This window comes from Salvelinus namaycush, unplaced genomic scaffold (genome assembly GCF_016432855.1).
Source record: "Salvelinus namaycush isolate Seneca unplaced genomic scaffold, SaNama_1.0 Scaffold1178, whole genome shotgun sequence".
Lineage (NCBI taxonomy): Eukaryota > Metazoa > Chordata > Actinopteri > Salmoniformes > Salmonidae > Salvelinus > Salvelinus namaycush.
Window position 1 is genome coordinate 45,270 of NW_024057873.1, and position 20,605 is coordinate 65,874.

General features: G+C 45.0%; 1 protein-coding gene across 1 annotated transcript; it reads left to right on the forward strand.

Moving 5' to 3' along the window:
• Positions 1-13,061: 13,061 nt before the first annotated feature.
• On the forward strand, positions 13,062-18,231 carry LOC120036003 (equistatin-like; the record flags this gene model as incomplete). The annotated part of the gene is made up of 7 exons (XM_038982473.1): positions 13,062-13,113; positions 13,780-13,911; positions 14,033-14,122; positions 15,673-15,804; positions 15,937-16,026; positions 17,865-17,996; positions 18,129-18,231. Coding segments are annotated over exons 1-7 (731 nt in total), but the record flags the coding sequence as incomplete, so codon positions are not given.
• Positions 18,232-20,605: the final 2,374 nt, after the last annotated feature.

A 20,605-nucleotide genomic window follows, 5' to 3' on the forward strand; every position in this document is an offset into this window, starting at 1 on the left:
AAGAGACAGGAGAAAATAACACCATGGTCAGGATTCACTAAGAGACAGGAGAATATAACACCATGGTCAGGATTCACTAAGAGACAGGAGAACATAACACCACTGGTCAGGATTCACTAAGAGACAGGAGAACATAACACCACTGGTCAGGATTCACTAAGAGACAGGAGAATATAACACCACTGGTCAGGATTCACTAAGAGACAGGAGAACATAACACCACTGGTCAGGATTCACTAAGAGACAGGAGAACATAACACCACTGGTCAGGATTCACTAAGAGACAGGAGAACATAACACCATGGTCAGGATTCACTAAGAGACAGGAGAACATAACACCACTGGTCAGGATTCACTAAGAGACAGGAGAACATAACACCACTGGTCAGGATTCACTAAGAGACAGGAGAACATAACACCACTGGTCAGGATTCACTAAGAGACAGGAGAACATAACACCATGGTCAGGATTCACTAAGAGACAGGAGAACATAACACCACTGGTCAGGATTCACTAAGAGACAGGAGAACATAACACCACTGGTCAGGATTCACTAAGAGACAGGAGAACATAACACCACTGGTCAGGATTCACTAAGAGACAGGAGAACATAACACCACTGGTCAGGATTCACTAAGAGACAGGAGAATATAACACCACTGGTCAGGATTCACTAAGAGACAGGAGAACATAACACCACTGGTCAGGATTCACTAAGAGACAGGAGAACATAACACCACTGGTCAGGATTCACTAAGAGACAGGAGAACATAACACCACTGGTTAGGATTCACTAAGAGACAGGAGAACATAACACCACTGGTCAGGATTCACTAAGAGACAGGAGAACATAACACCACTGGTCAGGATTCACTAAGAGACAGGAGAACATAACACCACTGGTCAGGATTCACTAAGAGACAGGAGAACATAACACCACTGGTCAGGATTCACCAAGAGACAGGAGAATATAACACCACTGGTCAGGATTCACTAAGAGACAGGAGAACATAACACCACTGGTCAGGATTCACTAAGAGACAGGAGAACATAACACCACTGGTCAGGATTCACTAAGAGACAGGAGAACATAACACCACTGGTCAGGATTCACTAAGAGACAGGAGAACATAACACCACTGGTCAGGATTCACTAAGAGACAGGAGAACATAACACCACTGGTCAGGATTCACTAAGAGACAGGAGAATATAACACCACTGGTCAGGATTCACTAAGAGACAGGAGAATATAACACCACTGGTCAGGATTCACTAAGAGACAGGAGAACATAACACCACTGGTCAGGATTCACTAAGAGACAGGAAACTATAACACCACTGGTCAGGATTCACTAAGAGACAGGAGAATATAACACCACTGGTCAGGATTCACTAAGAGACAGGAGAACATAACACCACTGGTCAGGATTCACTAAGAGACAGGAGAACATAACACCACTGGTCAGGATTCACTAAGAGACAGGAGAATATAACACCACTGGTCAGGATTCACTAAGAGACAGGAGAACATAACACCACTGGTCAGGATTCACTAAGAGACAGGAGAACATAACACCACTGGTCAGGATTCACTAAGAGACAGGAGAACATAACACCACTGGTCAGGATTCACTAAGAGACAGGAGAACATAACACCACTGGTCAGGATTCACTAAGAGACAGGAGAACATAACACCACTGGTCAGGATTCACTAAGAGACAGGAGAACATAACACCACTGGTCAGGATTCACTAAGAGACAGGAGAACATAACACCACTGGTCAGGATTCACTAAGAGACAGGAGAACATAACACCACTGGTCAGGATTCACTAAGAGACAGGAGAACATAACACCACTGGTCAGGATTCACTAAGAGACAGGAGAACATAACACCACTGGTCAGGATTCACTAAGAGACAGGAGAACATAACACCACTGGTCAGGATTCACTAAGAGACAGGAGAACATAACACCACTGGTCAGGATTCACTAAGAGACAGGAGAACATAACACCACTGGTCAGGATTCACTAAGAGACAGGAGAATATAACACCACTGGTCAGGATTCACTAAGAGACAGGAGAACATAACACCACTGGTCAGGATTCACTAAGAGACAGGAGAACATAACACCACTGGTCAGGATTCACTAAGAGACAGGAGAACATAACACCACTGGTCAGGATTCACTAAGAGACAGGAGAACATAACACCACTGGTCAGGATTCACTAAGAGACAGGAGAATATAACACCACTGGTCAGGATTCACTAAGAGACAGGAGAATTATAACACCACTGGTCAGGATTCACTAAGAGACAGGAGAACATAACACCACTGGTCAGGATTCACTAAGAGACAGGAGAACTATAACACCATGGTCAGGATTCACTAAGAGACAGGAGAATATAACACCACTGGTCAGGATTCACTAAGAGACAGGAGAACATAACACCACTGGTCAGGATTCACTAAGAGACAGGAGAACATAACACCACTGGTCAGGATTCACTAAGAGACAGGAGAATATAACACCACTGGTCAGGATTCACTAAGAGACAGGAGAACATAACACCACTGGTCAGGATTCACTAAGAGACAGGAGAACATAACACCACTGGTCAGGATTCACTAAGAGACAGGAGAACATAACACCACTGGTCAGGATTCACTAAGAGACAGGAGAACATAACACCACTGGTCAGGATTCACTAAGAGACAGGAGAACATAACACCACTGGTCAGGATTCACTAAGAGACAGGAGAACATAACACCACTGGTCAGGATTCACTAAGAGACAGGAGAACATAACACCACTGGTCAGGATTCACTAAGAGACAGGAGAACATAACACCACTGGTCAGGATTCACTAAGAGACAGGAGAACATAACACCACTGGTCAGGATTCACTAAGAGACAGGAGAACATAACACCACTGGTCAGGATTCACTAAGAGACAGGAGAACATAACACCACTGGTCAGGATTCACTAAGAGACAGGAGAACATAACACCACTGGTCAGGATTCACTAAGAGACAGGAGAACATAACACCACTGGTCAGGATTCACTAAGAGACAGGAGAATATAACACCACTGGTCAGGATTCACTAAGAGACAGGAGAACATAACACCACTGGTCAGGATTCACTAAGAGACAGGAGAACATAACACCACTGGTCAGGATTCACTAAGAGACAGGAGAACATAACACCACTGGTCAGGATTCACTAAGAGACAGGAGAACATAACACCACTGGTCAGGATTCACTAAGAGACAGGAGAATATAACACCACTGGTCAGGATTCACTAAGAGACAGGAGATTATAACACCACTGGTCAGGATTCACTAAGAGACAGGAGAACATAACACCACTGGTCAGGATTCACTAAGAGACAGGAGAACTTAACACCATGGTCAGGATTCACTAAGAGACAGGAGAACATAACACCACTGGTCAGGATTCACTAAGAGACAGGAGAACATAACACCACTGGTCAGGATTCACTAAGAGACAGGAGAATATAACACCACTGGTCAGGATTCACTAAGAGACAGGAGAACATAACACCACTGGTCAGGATTCACTAAGAGACAGGAGAAAATAACACCACTGGTCAGGATTCACTAAGAGACAGGAGAATATAACACCACTGGTCAGGATTCACTAAGAGACAGGAGAACATAACACCACTGGTCAGGATTCACTAAGAGACAGGAGAACATAACACCACTGGTCAGGATTCACTAAGAGACAGGATAACATAACACCACTGGTCAGGATTCACTAAGAGACAGGAGAACATAACACCACTGGTCAGGATTCACTAAGAGACAGGAGAATATAACACCACTGGTCAGGATTCACTAAGAGACAGGAGAATATAACACCACTGGTCAGGATTCACTAAGAGACAGGAGAACATAACACCACTGGTCAGGATTCACTAAGAGACAGGAGAATATAACACCACTGGTCAGGATTCACTAAGAGACAGGAGAAAATAACACCACTGGTCAGGATTCACTAAGAGACAGGAGAACATAACACCACTGGTCAGGATTCACTAAGAGACAGGAGAACATAACACCACTGGTCAGGATTCACTAAGAGACAGGAGAACATAACACCACTGGTCAGGATTCACTAAGAGACAGGAGAACATAACACCACTGGTCAGGATTCACTAAGAGACAGGAGAACATAACACCACTGGTCAGGATTCACTAAGAGACAGGAGAACATAACACCACTGGTCAGGATTCACTAAGAGACAGGAGAACATAACACCACTGGTCAGGATTCACTAAGAGACAGGAGAACATAACACCACTGGTCAGGATTCACTAAGAGACAGGAGAACATAACACCACTGGTCAGGATTCACTAAGAGACAGGAGAACATAACACCACTGGTCAGGATTCACTAAGAGACAGGAGAACATAACACCACTGGTCAGGATTCACTAAGAGACAGGAGAACATAACACCACTGGTCAGGATTCACTAAGAGACAGGAGAACATAACACCACTGGTCAGGATTCACTAAGAGACAGGAGAACATAACACCACTGGTCAGGATTCACTAAGAGACAGGAGAACATAACACCACTGGTCAGGATTCACTAAGAGACAGGAGAACATAACACCACTGGTCAGGATTCACTAAGAGACAGGAGAACATAACACCACTGGTCAGGATTCACTAAGAGACAGGAGAACATAACACCACTGGTCAGGATTCACTAAGAGACAGGAGAACATAACACCACTGGTCAGGATTCACTAAGAGACAGGAGAATATAACACCACTGGTCAGGATTCACTAAGAGACAGGAGAACATAACACCACTGGTCAGGATTCACTAAGAGACAGGAGAATATAACACCACTGGTCAGGATTCACTAAGAGACAGGAGAACATAACACCACTGGTCAGGATTCACTAAGAGACAGGAGAACATAACACCACTGGTCAGGATTCACTAAGAGACAGGAGAACATAACACCACTGGTCAGGATTCACTAAGAGACAGGAGAACATAACACCACTGGTCAGGATTCACTAAGAGACAGGAGAATATAACACCACTGGTCAGGATTCACTAAGAGACAGGAGAACATAACACCACTGGTCAGGATTCACTAAGAGACAGGAGAATATAACACCACTGGTCAGGATTCACTAAGAGACAGGAGAACATAACACCACTGGTCAGGATTCACTAAGAGACAGGAGAACATAACACCACTGGTCAGGATTCACTAAGAGACAGGAGAACATAACACCACTGGTCAGGATTCACTAAGAGACAGGAGAATATAACACCACTGGTCAGGATTCACTAAGAGACAGGAGAACATAACACCACTGGTCAGGATTCACTAAGAGACAGGAGAACATAACACCACTGGTCAGGATTCACTAAGAGACAGGAGAACATAACACCACTGGTCAGGATTCACTAAGAGACAGGAGAATATAACACCACTGGTCAGGATTCACTAAGAGACAGGAGAACATAACACCACTGGTCAGGATTCACTAAGAGACAGGAGAATATAACACCACTGGTCAGGATTCACTAAGAGACAGGAGAATATAACACCACTGGTCAGGATTCACTAAGAGACAGGAGAACATAACACCACTGGTCAGGATTCACTAAGAGACAGGAGAACATAACACCACTGGTCAGGATTCACTAAGAGACAGGAGAATATAACACCACTGGTCAGGATTCACTAAGAGACAGGAGAATATAACACCACTGGTCAGGATTCACTAAGAGACAGGAGAACATAACACCACTGGTCAGGATTCACTAAGAGACAGGAGAACATAACACCACTGGTCAGGATTCACTAAGAGACAGGAGAACATAACACCACTGGTCAGGATTCACTAAGAGACAGGAGAACATAACACCACTGGTCAGGATTCACTAAGAGACAGGAGAACATAACACCACTGGTCAGGATTCACTAAGAGACAGGAGAACATAACACCACTGGTCAGGATTCACTAAGAGACAGGAGAACATAACACCACTGGTCAGGATTCACTAAGAGACAGGAGAACATAACACCACTGGTCAGGATTCACTAAGAGACAGGAGAACATAACACCACTGGTCAGGATTCACTAAGAGACAGGAGAACATAACACCACTGGTCAGGATTCACTAAGAGACAGGAGAACATAACACCACTGGTCAGGATTCACTAAGAGACAGGAGAACATAACACCACTGGTCAGGATTCACTAAGAGACAGGAGAACATAACACCACTGGTCAGGATTCACTAAGAGACAGGAGAACATAACACCACTGGTCAGGATTCACTAAGAGACAGGAGAACATAACACCACTGGTCAGGATTCACTAAGAGACAGGAGAACATAACACCACTGGTCAGGATTCACTAAGAGACAGGAGAACATAACACCACTGGTCAGGATTCACTAAGAGACAGGAGAACATAACACCACTGGTCAGGATTCACTAAGAGACAGGAGAACATAACACCACTGGTCAGGATTCACTAAGAGACAGGAGAACATAACACCACTGGTCAGGATTCACTAAGAGACAGGAGAACATAACACCACTGGTCAGGATTCACTAAGAGACAGGAGAACATAACACCACTGGTCAGGATTCACTAAGAGACAGGAGAACATAACACCACTGGTCAGGATTCACTAAGAGACAGGAGAACATAACACCACTGGTCAGGATTCACTAAGAGACAGGAGAATATAACACCACTGGTCAGGATTCACTAAGAGACAGGAGAACATAACACCACTGGTCAGGATTCACTAAGAGACAGGAGAACATAACACCACTGGTCAGGATTCACTAAGAGACAGGAGAACATAACACCACTGGTCAGGATTCACTAAGAGACAGGAGAACATAACACCACTGGTCAGGATTCACTAAGAGACAGGAGAATATAACACCACTGGTCAGGATTCACTAAGAGACAGGAGAACATAACACCACTGGTCAGGATTCACTAAGAGACAGGAGAACATAACACCACTGGTCAGGATTCACTAAGAGACAGGAGAACATAACACCACTGGTCAGGATTCACTAAGAGACAGGAGAACATAACACCACTGGTCAGGATTCACTAAGAGACAGGAGAATATAACACCACTGGTCAGGATTCACTAAGAGACAGGAGAATATAACACCACTGGTCAGGATTCACTAAGAGACAGGAGAACATAACACCACTGGTCAGGATTCACTAAGAGACAGGAGAACATAACACCACTGGTCAGGATTCACTAAGAGACAGGAGAATATAACACCATGGTCAGGATTCACTAAGAGACAGGAGAACATAACACCACTGGTCAGGATTCACTAAGAGACAGGAGAACATAACACCACTGGTCAGGATTCACTAAGAGACAGGAGAACATAACACCACTGGTCAGGATTCACTAAGAGACAGGAGAACATAACACCACTGGTCAGGATTCACTAAGAGACAGGAGAACATAACACCACTGGTCAGGATTCACTAAGAGACAGGAGAATATAACACCACTGGTCAGGATTCACTAAGAGACAGGAGAATATAACACCACTGGTCAGGATTCACTAAGAGACAGGAGAACATAACACCACTGGTCAGGATTCACTAAGAGACAGGAGAATATAACACCACTGGTCAGGATTCACTAAGAGACAGGAGAAAATAACACCACTGGTCAGGATTCACTAAGAGACAGGAGAACATAACACCACTGGTCAGGATTCACTAAGAGACAGGAGAACATAACACCACTGGTCAGGATTCACTAAGAGACAGGAGAACATAACACCACTGGTCAGGATTCACTAAGAGACAGGAGAACATAACACCACTGGTCAGGATTCACTAAGAGACAGGAGAACATAACACCACTGGTCAGGATTCACTAAGAGACAGGAGAACATAACACCACTGGTCAGGATTCACTAAGAGACAGGAGAACATAACACCACTGGTCAGGATTCACTAAGAGACAGGAGAACATAACACCACTGGTCAGGATTCACTAAGAGACAGGAGAATATAACACCACTGGTCAGGATTCACTAAGAGACAGGAGAACATAACACCACTGGTCAGGATTCACTAAGAGACAGGAGAACATAACACCACTGGTCAGGATTCACTAAGAGACAGGAGAATATAACACCACTGGTCAGGATTCACTAAGAGACAGGAGAATATAACACCACTGGTCAGGATTCACTAAGAGACAGGAGAATATAACACCACTGGTCAGGATTCACTAAGAGACAGGAGAATATAACACCACTGGTCAGGATTCACTAAGAGACAGGAGAACATAACACCACTGGTCAGGATTCACTAAGAGACAGGAGAACATAACACCACTGGTCAGGATTCACTAAGAGACAGGATAACATAACACCACTGGTCAGGATTCACTAAGAGACAGGAGAACATAACACCACTGGTCAGGATTCACTAAGAGACAGGAGAACATAACACCACTGGTCAGGATTCACTAAGAGACAGGAGAACATAACACCACTGGTCAGGATTCACTAAGAGACAGGAGAATATAACACCACTGGTCAGGATTCACTAAGAGACAGGAGAACATAACACCACTGGTCAGGATTCACTAAGAGACAGGAGAACATAACACCACTGGTCAGGATTCACTAAGAGACAGGAGAACATAACACCACTGGTCAGGATTCACTAAGAGACAGGAGAATATAACACCACTGGTCAGGATTCACTAAGAGACAGGAGAACATAACACCACTGGTCAGGATTCACTAAGAGACAGGAGAACATAACACCACTGGTCAGGATTCACTAAGAGACAGGAGAACATAACACCACTGGTCAGGATTCACTAAGAGACAGGAGAATATAACACCACTGGTCAGGATTCACTAAGAGACAGGAGAACATAACACCACTGGTCAGGATTCACTAAGAGACAGGAGAATATAACACCACTGGTCAGGATTCACTAAGAGACAGGAGAATATAACACCACTGGTCAGGATTCACTAAGAGACAGGAGAACATAACACCACTGGTCAGGATTCACTAAGAGACAGGAGAACATAACACCACTGGTCAGGATTCACTTAGAGACAGGAGAATATAACACCACTGGTCAGGATTCACTAAGAGACAGGAGATTATAACACCACTGGTCAGGATTCACTAAGAGACAGGAGAACATAACACCACTGGTCAGGATTCACTAAGAGACAGGAGAACATAACACCACTGGTCAGGATTCACTAAGAGACAGGAGAACATAACACCATGGTCAGGATTCACTAAGAGACAGGAGAACATAACACCACTGGTCAGGATTCACTAAGAGACAGGAGAACATAACACCACTGGTCAGGATTCACTAAGAGACAGGAGAACATAACACCACTGGTCAGGATTCACTAAGAGACAGGAGAACATAACACCACTTGTCAGGATTCACTAAGAGACAGGAGAACATAACACCACTGGTCAGGATTCACTAAGAGACAGGAGAATATAACACCACTGGTCAGGATTCACTAAGAGACAGGAGAACATAACACCACTGGTCAGGATTCACTAAGAGACAGGAGAAAATAACACCACTGGTCAGGATTCACTAAGAGACAGGAGAATATAACACCACTGGTCAGGATTCACTAAGAGACAGGAGAACATAACACCACTGGTCAGGATTCACTAAGAGACAGGAGAACATAACACCACTGGTCAGGATTCACTAAGAGACAGGAGAACATAACACCACTGGTCAGGATTCACTAAGAGACAGGAGAACATAACACCACTGGTCAGGATTCACTAAGAGACAGGAGAACATAACACCACTGGTCAGGATTCACTAAGAGACAGGAGAACATAACACCACTGGTCAGGATTCACTAAGAGACAGGAGAATATAACACCACTGGTCAGGATTCACTAAGAGACAGGAGAACATAACGAACAAACCACAAAATGTACACGTTGACCCATAATAGATTCGTTTAAAAACCCATCCATCTATTCCACTGTCCTGTTCTTCCATAAATACAGAAACTCCTTTCCCCTACCCTCTAACTCTCTTCTCTCCCCTCCACTCTCTCTTTCTCTCTCTCTTCTCCCTTCCCCCTCTCTCTCTTCTCTCCCCTCTTCTCATCCACACATTTGTCTCATATCTTATTTTCTTGTACCACGTCACTTCAGACTCCATCCATCTATTCCATTGTATTGTTCCTCCAGAAATACAGAAAGTCATTTTGATGACATGGTGTGGTGAGAGAGAGAGGCTTCACCTTCACAAAGAAAGGGATGCTAGCTAATCACCCTCCCCCCTTCTCTCCGCCTCACATCCCCTCATCTCCTCATAAAGGAATGCTGCTGGTCCTACAACATATTTCTCCTCCAATACATCAGCCTTAAGACATTGACCCATCACCTCTCCTCCTTCCCTCTCCTCTTCTCCTCTCCCCCCTCTCCTAACAACACAACCCTGGTCCTACTACATATCTCCCTTCCAGCCCTTCAGCCTTAAGACATTGACCCTTCACCTCACCTGTAATAGAATGAATAGAATGAAGACGTTGTAGAATTCGACAGTCATTCCTGTTCTATTTCAACGTTCCGTGCTGGCTGGACCGGACCGGCAGCCTTACAAGGTGTGATGTTAGGAATATCTATTTTATTGATGCATATTAGAAGCCTGGATAATACAAGTTACATTACGTTTTCTTCGATAGGTCCATTATGTAGTTTGGTGTATGACTGGACTCATTTCAGATAGAAAGTCACGTTATAGATCTGTCATTCCCATGGGAAGTGAGTCAATAAGTTGTAGATCTATTCTATTCTATGTGCACTATGGTCTCTCTAACCTTACTCTTTGACATTTTTGGTTATTGGAAATATACATTACAGTGGTTTAGATGGTACAGTGATTCTCTACATGTTACATTGATTGTTGTGTCACATCAACTGAAATCAGGAGGATATTTAAGAATATTAGAAACCAACCAACTTCCTACAAACTTCTGCTAACATTAGCCACCGCTACCCGAGAATGATTGGGAGTGGTGGGGCAGGCTGTGCCTGTACTCCTCTCCCTGTCTTGCATTTTCAACGGTCTGAAGGGTGCTGGAAATTATTATCTTGTTAATGCAAAGACCAGGAAACTCTGGAAAAAAATACAAGTCGATTCTTTAAATTCATTGTAAAATAAGGTTACAAACAGCAACACTGTAACACAGTAACATATGTTCTCAATTACATGGGTAGCATTACAAATCACAACTTCCTATCTTTATAGTGCCCTACTTTTGACCAAAGTCATATGGGCCCTGGTCAAAAGTAGGGCACAATATCATAGGCGATTGGGAGCCATTTGGGACAGCCTTGGTGGGTCCCTAAGGGGTGTAGTGGCCCATCTCTGATACAGTGATTTGGGGTGAATAAAGCTCATCATTAGCTAACAGACAGACAGCAGGGTTGGCACTTAATTCAAATAGAACACAGTTCATTCAAATGAATTAAAAATTCCAGAGTTAGCTGGTGACATCACAATGATGACAAGAGGTTTTCCTGCTCATTATTTATCTCCTTCTGAAATGTCATTGTGTTTCCAAGACATTGTAATGCACTTCAGACTACATCTTCATCAGCTTCAATTAGGTAGAATTAAGTATCTTCATAACCATATTGTGACCCAATATGCAGCACATGAATGTGTTACAAAAGTTCAATACCTTCTCTTTGAATTGACCCCAACCCTGTCAAACAAATAGATAGACAGGTCCAGCAGGTTTTGGGCTGGACAGAAAGTATGTGGAGGGTTGAAGGATGAGAGATTGAGAAAAATAGAGGGAGGGGTCTGACTGGACGGGTCCTTAAATAGGAGTTGAGGGAGAGGTAGAACTCAACTCACAGGCAGGACAGAGAGAGAGAGAGACCCAGTGAAGACCTTTGAAGATCTCTGAAGAAGTGAAGCTACAACTGAAGACTTCAGAAGGTGAGATTTCAACATCTGTTCATCTAATACTGTACCTGGCTGCGTCCCAACTGACCTCCTATTCCCTTTGTAGTGAGCTACTTTAGACAAGGGTCCATATTATCTTTGTGGCCCTGAGCTATTCTCTATTTAGTTCACTGTGGGCCCTGGTCCAAAGTAGTGCACTACATAGGGGATAAGAAGCCATTTGGGAAGCATCCATGTTCCTGTGTGCAAGGAGAATCTATTGTAAGTGGTTGAAGAGATGATACCTGGGATCACCAGGACCGAGTTGGGAAAATGCTGCCTTAGCAGTTGCATAAGTTTTGTAGCTTACACAGGGTTTCCTTAACCTCTCTGTCACGGATCCCTCCGGTACTGTTGCTCTTTCCGTGCACCGGCTTCGGAGGCCAACGTCACCGGCCTCTAGGAACTGAACTGTGTCATTACCCACACCTGGTCCACATATTCTCCCCTGAATAGTAATTGTATGTTTGTGCCCTTTGTTCTCAATTGGGCTGTCGATTTATTGTTCCAATGTCCGTCGGTTGTGTGAGTACCTGTGCCTTGTTGTGTTGGCTTTCGTGCCACTTGTATTGTGCATAGATGATTACGGGTCTCGTCCCGTGTTGTATCATTGTGCGCTTCTGTTTTCGGGTCTCCTCCTGTGTATTTATTCGAGGTACTCCTCGCTCTTTTGAATGGGTTTCAGCCCTGTGTTTTGTATATGTGATTTATGCTGCAGTAGTTTATGTGTCGGGGGGCTAGTGGTTAGAGTGTTGGACTAGTAACTGAAAGGTTGCAAGATCGAATCCCCGAGCTGACAAGGTACAAATCTGTCGTTCCTAGACCCATTAAAATCTCACCACTACCTCAGTACTGGGTTTAGAAAATTTCTGCTTTGGCAGTTGCTTAAGTTTTGCACCTTACAGTTGGTTTCCTTAACCTCTCCTCTAGTACCCACAGCCATTCCAGATTTAAAATGCTCAACTAATCTTACACTCTTTCTCTCTCAGGAGACGATCACCATGGCGATATTCACCATCATTCTGCTTGTCAGCACAGCTTTTGCTCTGGGAGGTAAGCGTGACATACCTCACACTTACTCACCTACATTTTAATAAAAACATTTGTTGGTGTTGCTCTGTCCTACTTCACACATGTAGGTATTAATACGCAGGTGTGATTTGGAAATGTGTTTCTATTCATAACCGGTTCTCCATGGGACACCCTCTGAGAGGTCAGCCATTATCAACCTTGACACTGGAGAAATGAAGGTTGTGCCTTGCTGAAGGGCACATAGACGGATATATCAACTAGTCAGCTCACTGATTTGAACTACTGGCCCAACTCTCAAACAGCAGGCTACCTGCCACTCCTCTAGTTCCAGAGATGTATATTGGTGTCTAGATGCGGGTCTGAGGTATTCTGATATGAATGGTTTGTTTGATTATATTGTCTAGCAACTAACAGGAAATAACACTGATACAATTTCCAGTCTTAGTTTCATCAGCTCTTCTACAAAACTGGAATTTGACTCTACAGGCCTTTTAAACAAGTAGCAGAACTTCAATATTTAGACAGGAAGTACCTAGGTTGCATCTGAAATGGAACCCTATTCCGTATAAACTACTTCTGAATAGGGCCCATAGTGGACGCACTCCAAGATTCCAGAATGTATGTCCAGAAATGTATATTGTCCTGCAATGTTATGTCCACATTACAATGTATGTTCCCTGTAACCAGATGCTACGATACGACCCAAGACCCCTTGTGAGCGTGCTAGAGATGCCGCGCTAAATGGCCCAATTGGAGCCTTCATACCCACGTGTGACGCCGCTGGACAATACACCCCTGAGCAATGTTCAGGCTCTACAGGTTAACACGCACACACATACAAGCCCACAGTAAATTATCCAATTCAGTTGAATGTGACAAATTCAATGTGTTACAGTAAAATGTGTAAATATTATATATTTAACATGTCCATTTCTGGTAGGTTACTGTTGGTGTGTGAACAGTTCTGGACAGAAGATCCCGGGTACTGAGACTCCTCCAGGCACTCCTAGAATCAACTGTATCACCCAGAGTAAGTGAGGCCCTGTGGTCTCATCCAACACCATCACCACTTTAAACTCCAACACATCACTACTCTTGCTTCCTACCTTGGATCTCTTTATGCTTTCTTTACAAGACGCTCCACTGATTTCTGTATCATGATCTCTCTTCTTCCTGTCTTTCTGTATCATGATCTCTCTTCTTCCTGTGTCTTTCTGTATCACGATCTCTCTTCTTCCTGTGTCTTTCTGTATCATGATCTCTCTTCTTCCTGTGTCTTTCTGTATCATGATCTCTCTTCTTCCTGTGTCTTTCTGTATCACGATCTCTCTTCTTCCTGTGTCTTTCTGTACTATGATCTCTCTTCTTCCTGTCTTTCAGTATCATGATCTCTCTTCTTCCTGTGTTTTTCCACTACCGACCATTCAGGTCATTAACCCTCATCCTCCCGCTACATTCCATCAGAACTGACAGCCATATTGTTCTCATTCCAGCACAGCTGTTGCTTCAACAACTCTTTCTTAATTTCCTGCATTTTTCCTGCACTACTCGCCGCCATTTCGGACCTCCAACTCTCCGTGCAGGGTTCCAGAGGGAGGGTTCTGACTGGACGGGTCCTTAAAAAGGAGAGGAGGGAGAGGTAGAATTTAATTCACAGGCAGGACAGAGAGAGAAAGAGACAGACCCAGTGAAGACCTTTGAAGATCTCTGAAGGAGTGAAGCAACAACTGAAGATTTCAGAAATGTACATCTGAAATGGCTTCCTATTCAGTATAGGGCACTGCTTCTGACCAGGGCCAATAGGGGAACAGGGTCCCATATAGGATGCAGTCTCCTGCCATGGCCAATAGGGGAACAGGGTCCCATATAGGATGCAGTCTCCTGACCAGGGCCCAAAGGGGAACAGGGTCCCATATAGGATGCAGTCTCCTGACCAGGGCCAATAGGGGAACAGGGTCCCTAATAGGATGCTGTCTCCTGACCAGGGCCCAAAGGGGAACAGGGTCCCTAATAGGATGCTGTCTCCTGACCAGGGCCCAAAGGGGAACAGGGTCCCTAATAGGATGCTGTCTCCTGACCAGGGCCCAAAGGGGAACAGGGTCCCATAGAGGATGCTGTCTCCTGACCAGGGCCCAAAGGGGAACAGGGTCCCATATAGGATGCAGTCTCCTGACCAGGGTCCAAAGGGGAACAGGGTCCCATATAGGATGCAGTCTCCTGACCAGGGCCCAAAGGGGAACAGGGTCCCATATAGAATACAGTCTCCTGACCAGGGCCCAAAAGGGAACAGGGTCCCATAGAGGATGCAGTCTCCTGACCAGGGCCCAAAAGGGAACAGGGTCCAATATAGGATGCAGTCTCCTGACCAGGGCCCAAAGGGGAACAGGGTCCCATATAGGATGCAGTCTCCTGACCAGGGCCCAAAGGGGAACAGGGTCCCATATAGGATGCAGTCTCCTGACCAGGGCCCAATAGGGGAACAGGGTCCCATTTAGAATGCAGTCCATGATTCCAGAATGTATATCCGTCATTGTTATGTTATGTTATGTCCACATTACAATGTATGTTCCCTGTAACCAGATGCTACGATACGACCCAAGACCCCTTGTGAGCGTGCTAGAGATGCCGCGCTAAATGGCCCAATTGGAGCCTTCATCCCCACGTGTGACGCCGCTGGACAATACACCTCTGTTCAATGTTCAGGCTCTACAGGTTAACACGCACACACATACAAGCCCACAGTAAATTATCCAATTCAGTTGAATGTGACAAATTCAATGTGTTACAGTAAAATGTGTAAATATTATATATTTAACAGGTTATTAACATGTCCATTTCTGGTAGGTTACTGTTGGTGTGTGAACAGTTCTGGACAGAAGATCCCGGGTACTGAGACTCCACCAGGCACTCCTAGAATCAACTGTATCACCCAGAGTAAGTGAGGCCCTGTGGTCTCATCCAACACCATCACCACTTTAACCTCCAACACATCACTACTCTTGCTTCCTACCTTGGATCTCTTTATGCTTTCTTTACAAGACGCTCCACTGATTTCTGTATCATGATCTCTCTTCTTCCTGTCTTTCTGTATCATGATCTCTCTTCTTCCTGTGTCTTTCTGTATCACGATCTCTCTTCTTCCTGTGTCTTTCTGTATCATGATCTCTCTTCTTCCTGTGTCTTTCTGTATCATGATCTCTCTTCTTCCTGTGTCTTTCTGTATCACGATCTCTCTTCTTCCTGTGTCTTTCTGTACTATGATCTCTCTTCTTCCTGTCTTTCAGTATCATGATCTCTCTTCTTCCTGTGTTTTTCCACTACCGACCATTCAGGTCATTAACCCTCATCCTCCCGCTACATTCCATCAGAACTGACAGCCATATTGTTCTCATTCCAGCACAGCTGTTGCTTCAACAACTCTTTCTTAATTTCCTGCATTTTTCCTGCACTACTCGCCGCCATTTCGGACCTCCAACTCTCCGTGCAGGGTTCCAGAGGGAGGGTTCTGACTGGACGGGTCCTTAAAAAGGAGAGGAGGGAGAGGTAGAATTTAATTCACAGGCAGGACAGAGAGAGAAAGAGACAGACCCAGTGAAGACCTTTGAAGATCTCTGAAGGAGTGAAGCAACAACTGAAGATTTCAGAAATGTACATCTGAAATGGCTTCCTATTCAGTATAGGGCACTGCTTCTGACCAGGGCCAATAGGGGAACAGGGTCCCATATAGGATGCAGTCTCCTGCCATGGCCAATAGGGGAACAGGGTCCCATATAGGATGCAGTCTCCTGACCAGGGCCCAAAGGGGAACAGGGTCCCATATAGGATGCAGTCTCCTGACCAGGGCCAATAGGGGAACAGGGTCCCTAATAGGATGCTGTCTCCTGACCAGGGCCCAAAGGGGAACAGGGTCCCTAATAGGATGCTGTCTCCTGACCAGGGCCCAAAGGGGAACAGGGTCCCTAATAGGATGCTGTCTCCTGACCAGGGCCAAAAGGGGAACAGGGTCCCATATAGGATGCAGTATCCTGACCAGGGCCCAAAGGGGAACAGGGTCCCATATAGGATGCAGTCTCCTGACCAGGGTCCAAAGGGGAACAGGGTCCCATATAGGATGCAGTCTCCTGACCAGGGCCCAAAGGGGAACAGGGTCCCATTTAGGATACAGTCTCCTGACCAGGGCCCAAAAGGGAACAGGGTCCCATAGAGGATGCAGTCTCCTGACCAGGGCCCAAAAGGGAACAGGGTCCAATATAGGATGCAGTCTCCTGACCAGGGCCCAAAGGGGAACAGGGTCCCATATAGGATGCAGTCTCCTGACCAGGGCCCAAAGGGGAACAGGGTCCCATAGAGGATGCAGTCTCCTGACCAGGGCCCAAAGGGGAACAGGGTCCCATATAGGATGCAGTCTCCTGACCAGGGTCCAAAGGGGAACAGGGTCCCATATAGGATGCAGTCTCCTGACCAGGGCCCAAAGGGGAACAGGGTCCCATATAGAATACAGTCTCCTGACCAGGGCCCAAAAGGGAACAGGGTCCAATATAGGATGCAGTCTCCTGACCAGGGCCCAAAGGGGAACAGGGTCCCATATAGGATGCAGTCTCCTGACCAGGGCCCAAAGGGGAACAGGGTCCCATATAGGATGCAGTCTCCTGACCAGGGCCCAATAGGGGAACAGGGTCCCATATAGAATGCAGTCCATGATTCCAGAATGTATATCCGTCATTGTTATGTTATGTTATGTCCACATTACAATGTATGTTCCCTGTAACCAGATGCTACGATACGACCCAAGACCCCTTGTGAGCGTGCTAGAGATGCCGCGCTAAATGGCCCAATTGGAGCCTTCATCCCCACGTGTGACGCCGCTGGACAATACACCCCTGAGCAATGTTCAGGCTCTACAGGTTAACACGCACACACATACAAGCCCACAGTAAATTATCCAATTCAGTTGAACGTGACAAATTCAATGTGTTACAGTAAAATGTGTAAATATTGTTTATGTAACAGGTTATTAACATGTATTTTTCTGGTAGGTTACTGTTGGTGTGTCACCAGAACAGGACAGAAGATCCCGGGTACTGAGACTCCACCAGGCACTGCTACCAACTGCTACCATCTAGCCATTTGTCCACCAATGTATATACACACAAAAACACACACACTCTCACTCATTCACTAAATGTTATTTCTTTGCAGCTGGTTCTGGATGTTGTCAATGTTTATGTTGTGTCTGTAATTGTAGATGTGGACCGAGATGAAAGGAGTTGGAACGAAGACGTTGAAGACTTTGACAGTTGTCTTTACTGTACTACAGGACCTGATTCACATTCTATACAAATAAATGAAGAAATCCAGAGATTAAACTGTTGATTTACTTTCTTTCTTGTTGGTGTGATATGCTGAACAATGTATCTGAACCAGTTCATTTCTGGGAAATGGAGGAAGGAGTAGGACTGTTATGGTGACTGTATTACCACCACACCGGCAGTTACAGGACATGAAGGCAGTTAAATTCCACGTGACCATGTAGTAATTAGGCTTCTCCAAGCTCTGATGCTGGTGATGGTCATTAGTAGTCTACCACACTTGTTAACTGCCTGGTACTCAGCACTCTATTGTCCCTCTAATCATTCTGACATCAACTCTGATTGGTGGAAATCAGAAAGATTGACAGCTGAGAAGGGGGTTGTGGGGTTTAGTCACGTGCACAGGCAAGGCCTTCCTAATGCCTGTGGATCTTGGGTCCATGATATGGGGCATCAGCCTACTCAGTGACACCCACGGAACACAACTGAAAGAGTTTACAAATATTCACATCCTAACTCTGACTGCAGGACTTGGACTGTGGAATCAAATCTGTCAGTATTTCCTTTGTGTGGATTTCTCTTAATACATTAATTGTAATTATGGCAGCTTTGGTCCTTCATAGACATCGAAATGTCATTCCAATATACATACAGGAGTTCAGCAGAGTCCACAATCAGAACCATGCTACTCTGAGGCTGAAGAATTGTTCCAGGCCACAGAGGGATGAAAGACCCCTTTACTGAGTCTACAGCTTCACATTTCACTAAATCATTCCATTGTTTGCTTCATGCATTATATCATCCTGTAAAATAAAGTACATGCTCTTCATCTTTACATGAGTAAATGTATTAGAAGTTGTAGGATGACTTGATGATTCATATCTCCTGGTTGTGTTACATGTTGATGCCATCTGATCTTTTAGGGCCAGAATGATCTATTCATGTTCAGGGTACTTCATGTTCATACCCATATTTGGAGGCAGGGAGGAAACTTGCCTGAACATGGTCAGTACAGTATTAGCTAGCTAGAATGGGTGATTCACATCATTGCCCTCTGAACAGGACATCCAAAAAGTGAAATTAATAACTTTAGTGGGGTAAGTAAATGTTCAGCCTATAATTTGCTAACTAGTTAATTTTATAACTAAAACGCACACCACATGATCAAAAGTATGTGGGCACCTGCTTGTCAAACATTTCATTCCAAAATCATGGAGTTGGTCCCCCCTTTGCTATAACAGCCTCCACTCTTATGTGAAGGCTCTGCACTAGATGTCGGAACATTGCTGTGGTGGACGTGCTTCCATTATGCCACAACAGCATTAGTGAGGTCGGGCACTGATTTTAGGCGATTAGGCCTGGCTCACAGTTGGCGTTCCAATTATCCCAAAAGTATTCGATGGGGTTGAGGTCAGGGCTCTGTGCAGTCCAGTCAAGTTTTTCCACGCCAATCTCATCAAACCATTTCTGTATAAACCTGCACGGGGGGATTGTCATGCTGAAACAGGAAAGGGCCTTCCCCAAACTGATGCCACAAATTGGAAGCACAGAATCGTCTACAATGTCATAGTACGCAGTAGCATTAAGATTTCCCTTCACTGGAACTAAGGGGCCCAAACCAAGAACAACAGCACCAGACCCTTATTCCTTCTCCACCAAACTTTAGTTGGCACTATGCATTCGGGCAGGTCGCATTCTCCTGGCATCTGCCAAATCCAGATACGTCAGTCGGACTGCCAGATGGTGACTCATCACTCCTGAGATCGCATTTCCACTGCTCCAATTGCGGTGAGTTTCACACCGCTCCAGTCGACTCCTGCAATTGAGCATGGTGATCTTAGGGTTGTGTGCGGCTGCTCGGCCATGCAAACCCATTTCTTAAGCTCCCGACGAACAGTTATTGTGCTGACGTTGCTTCCAGAGGCAGTTCTAAACTCGGTAGTGAGTGTTGCAACCAAGGACATACGATTTATACTTAGCAGTGGAAACGCGCTTCAGCACTCGACGATCCAAATCTGTGAGCTTGTGTGAAGTACCACTTCATGGCTGAGCCGCTGTTGGGCTTTTCCACTTCACAATAACAGCACTTACATTTACAAACTGACTTGTTGAAAAGGTGGCTTCCTATGATGGTGCCACATTGAAAGTCACTGAGCTCTTCTGTAAGGCAATTCTCCTGCCACTGTTTGTCTATGGAGATTGCA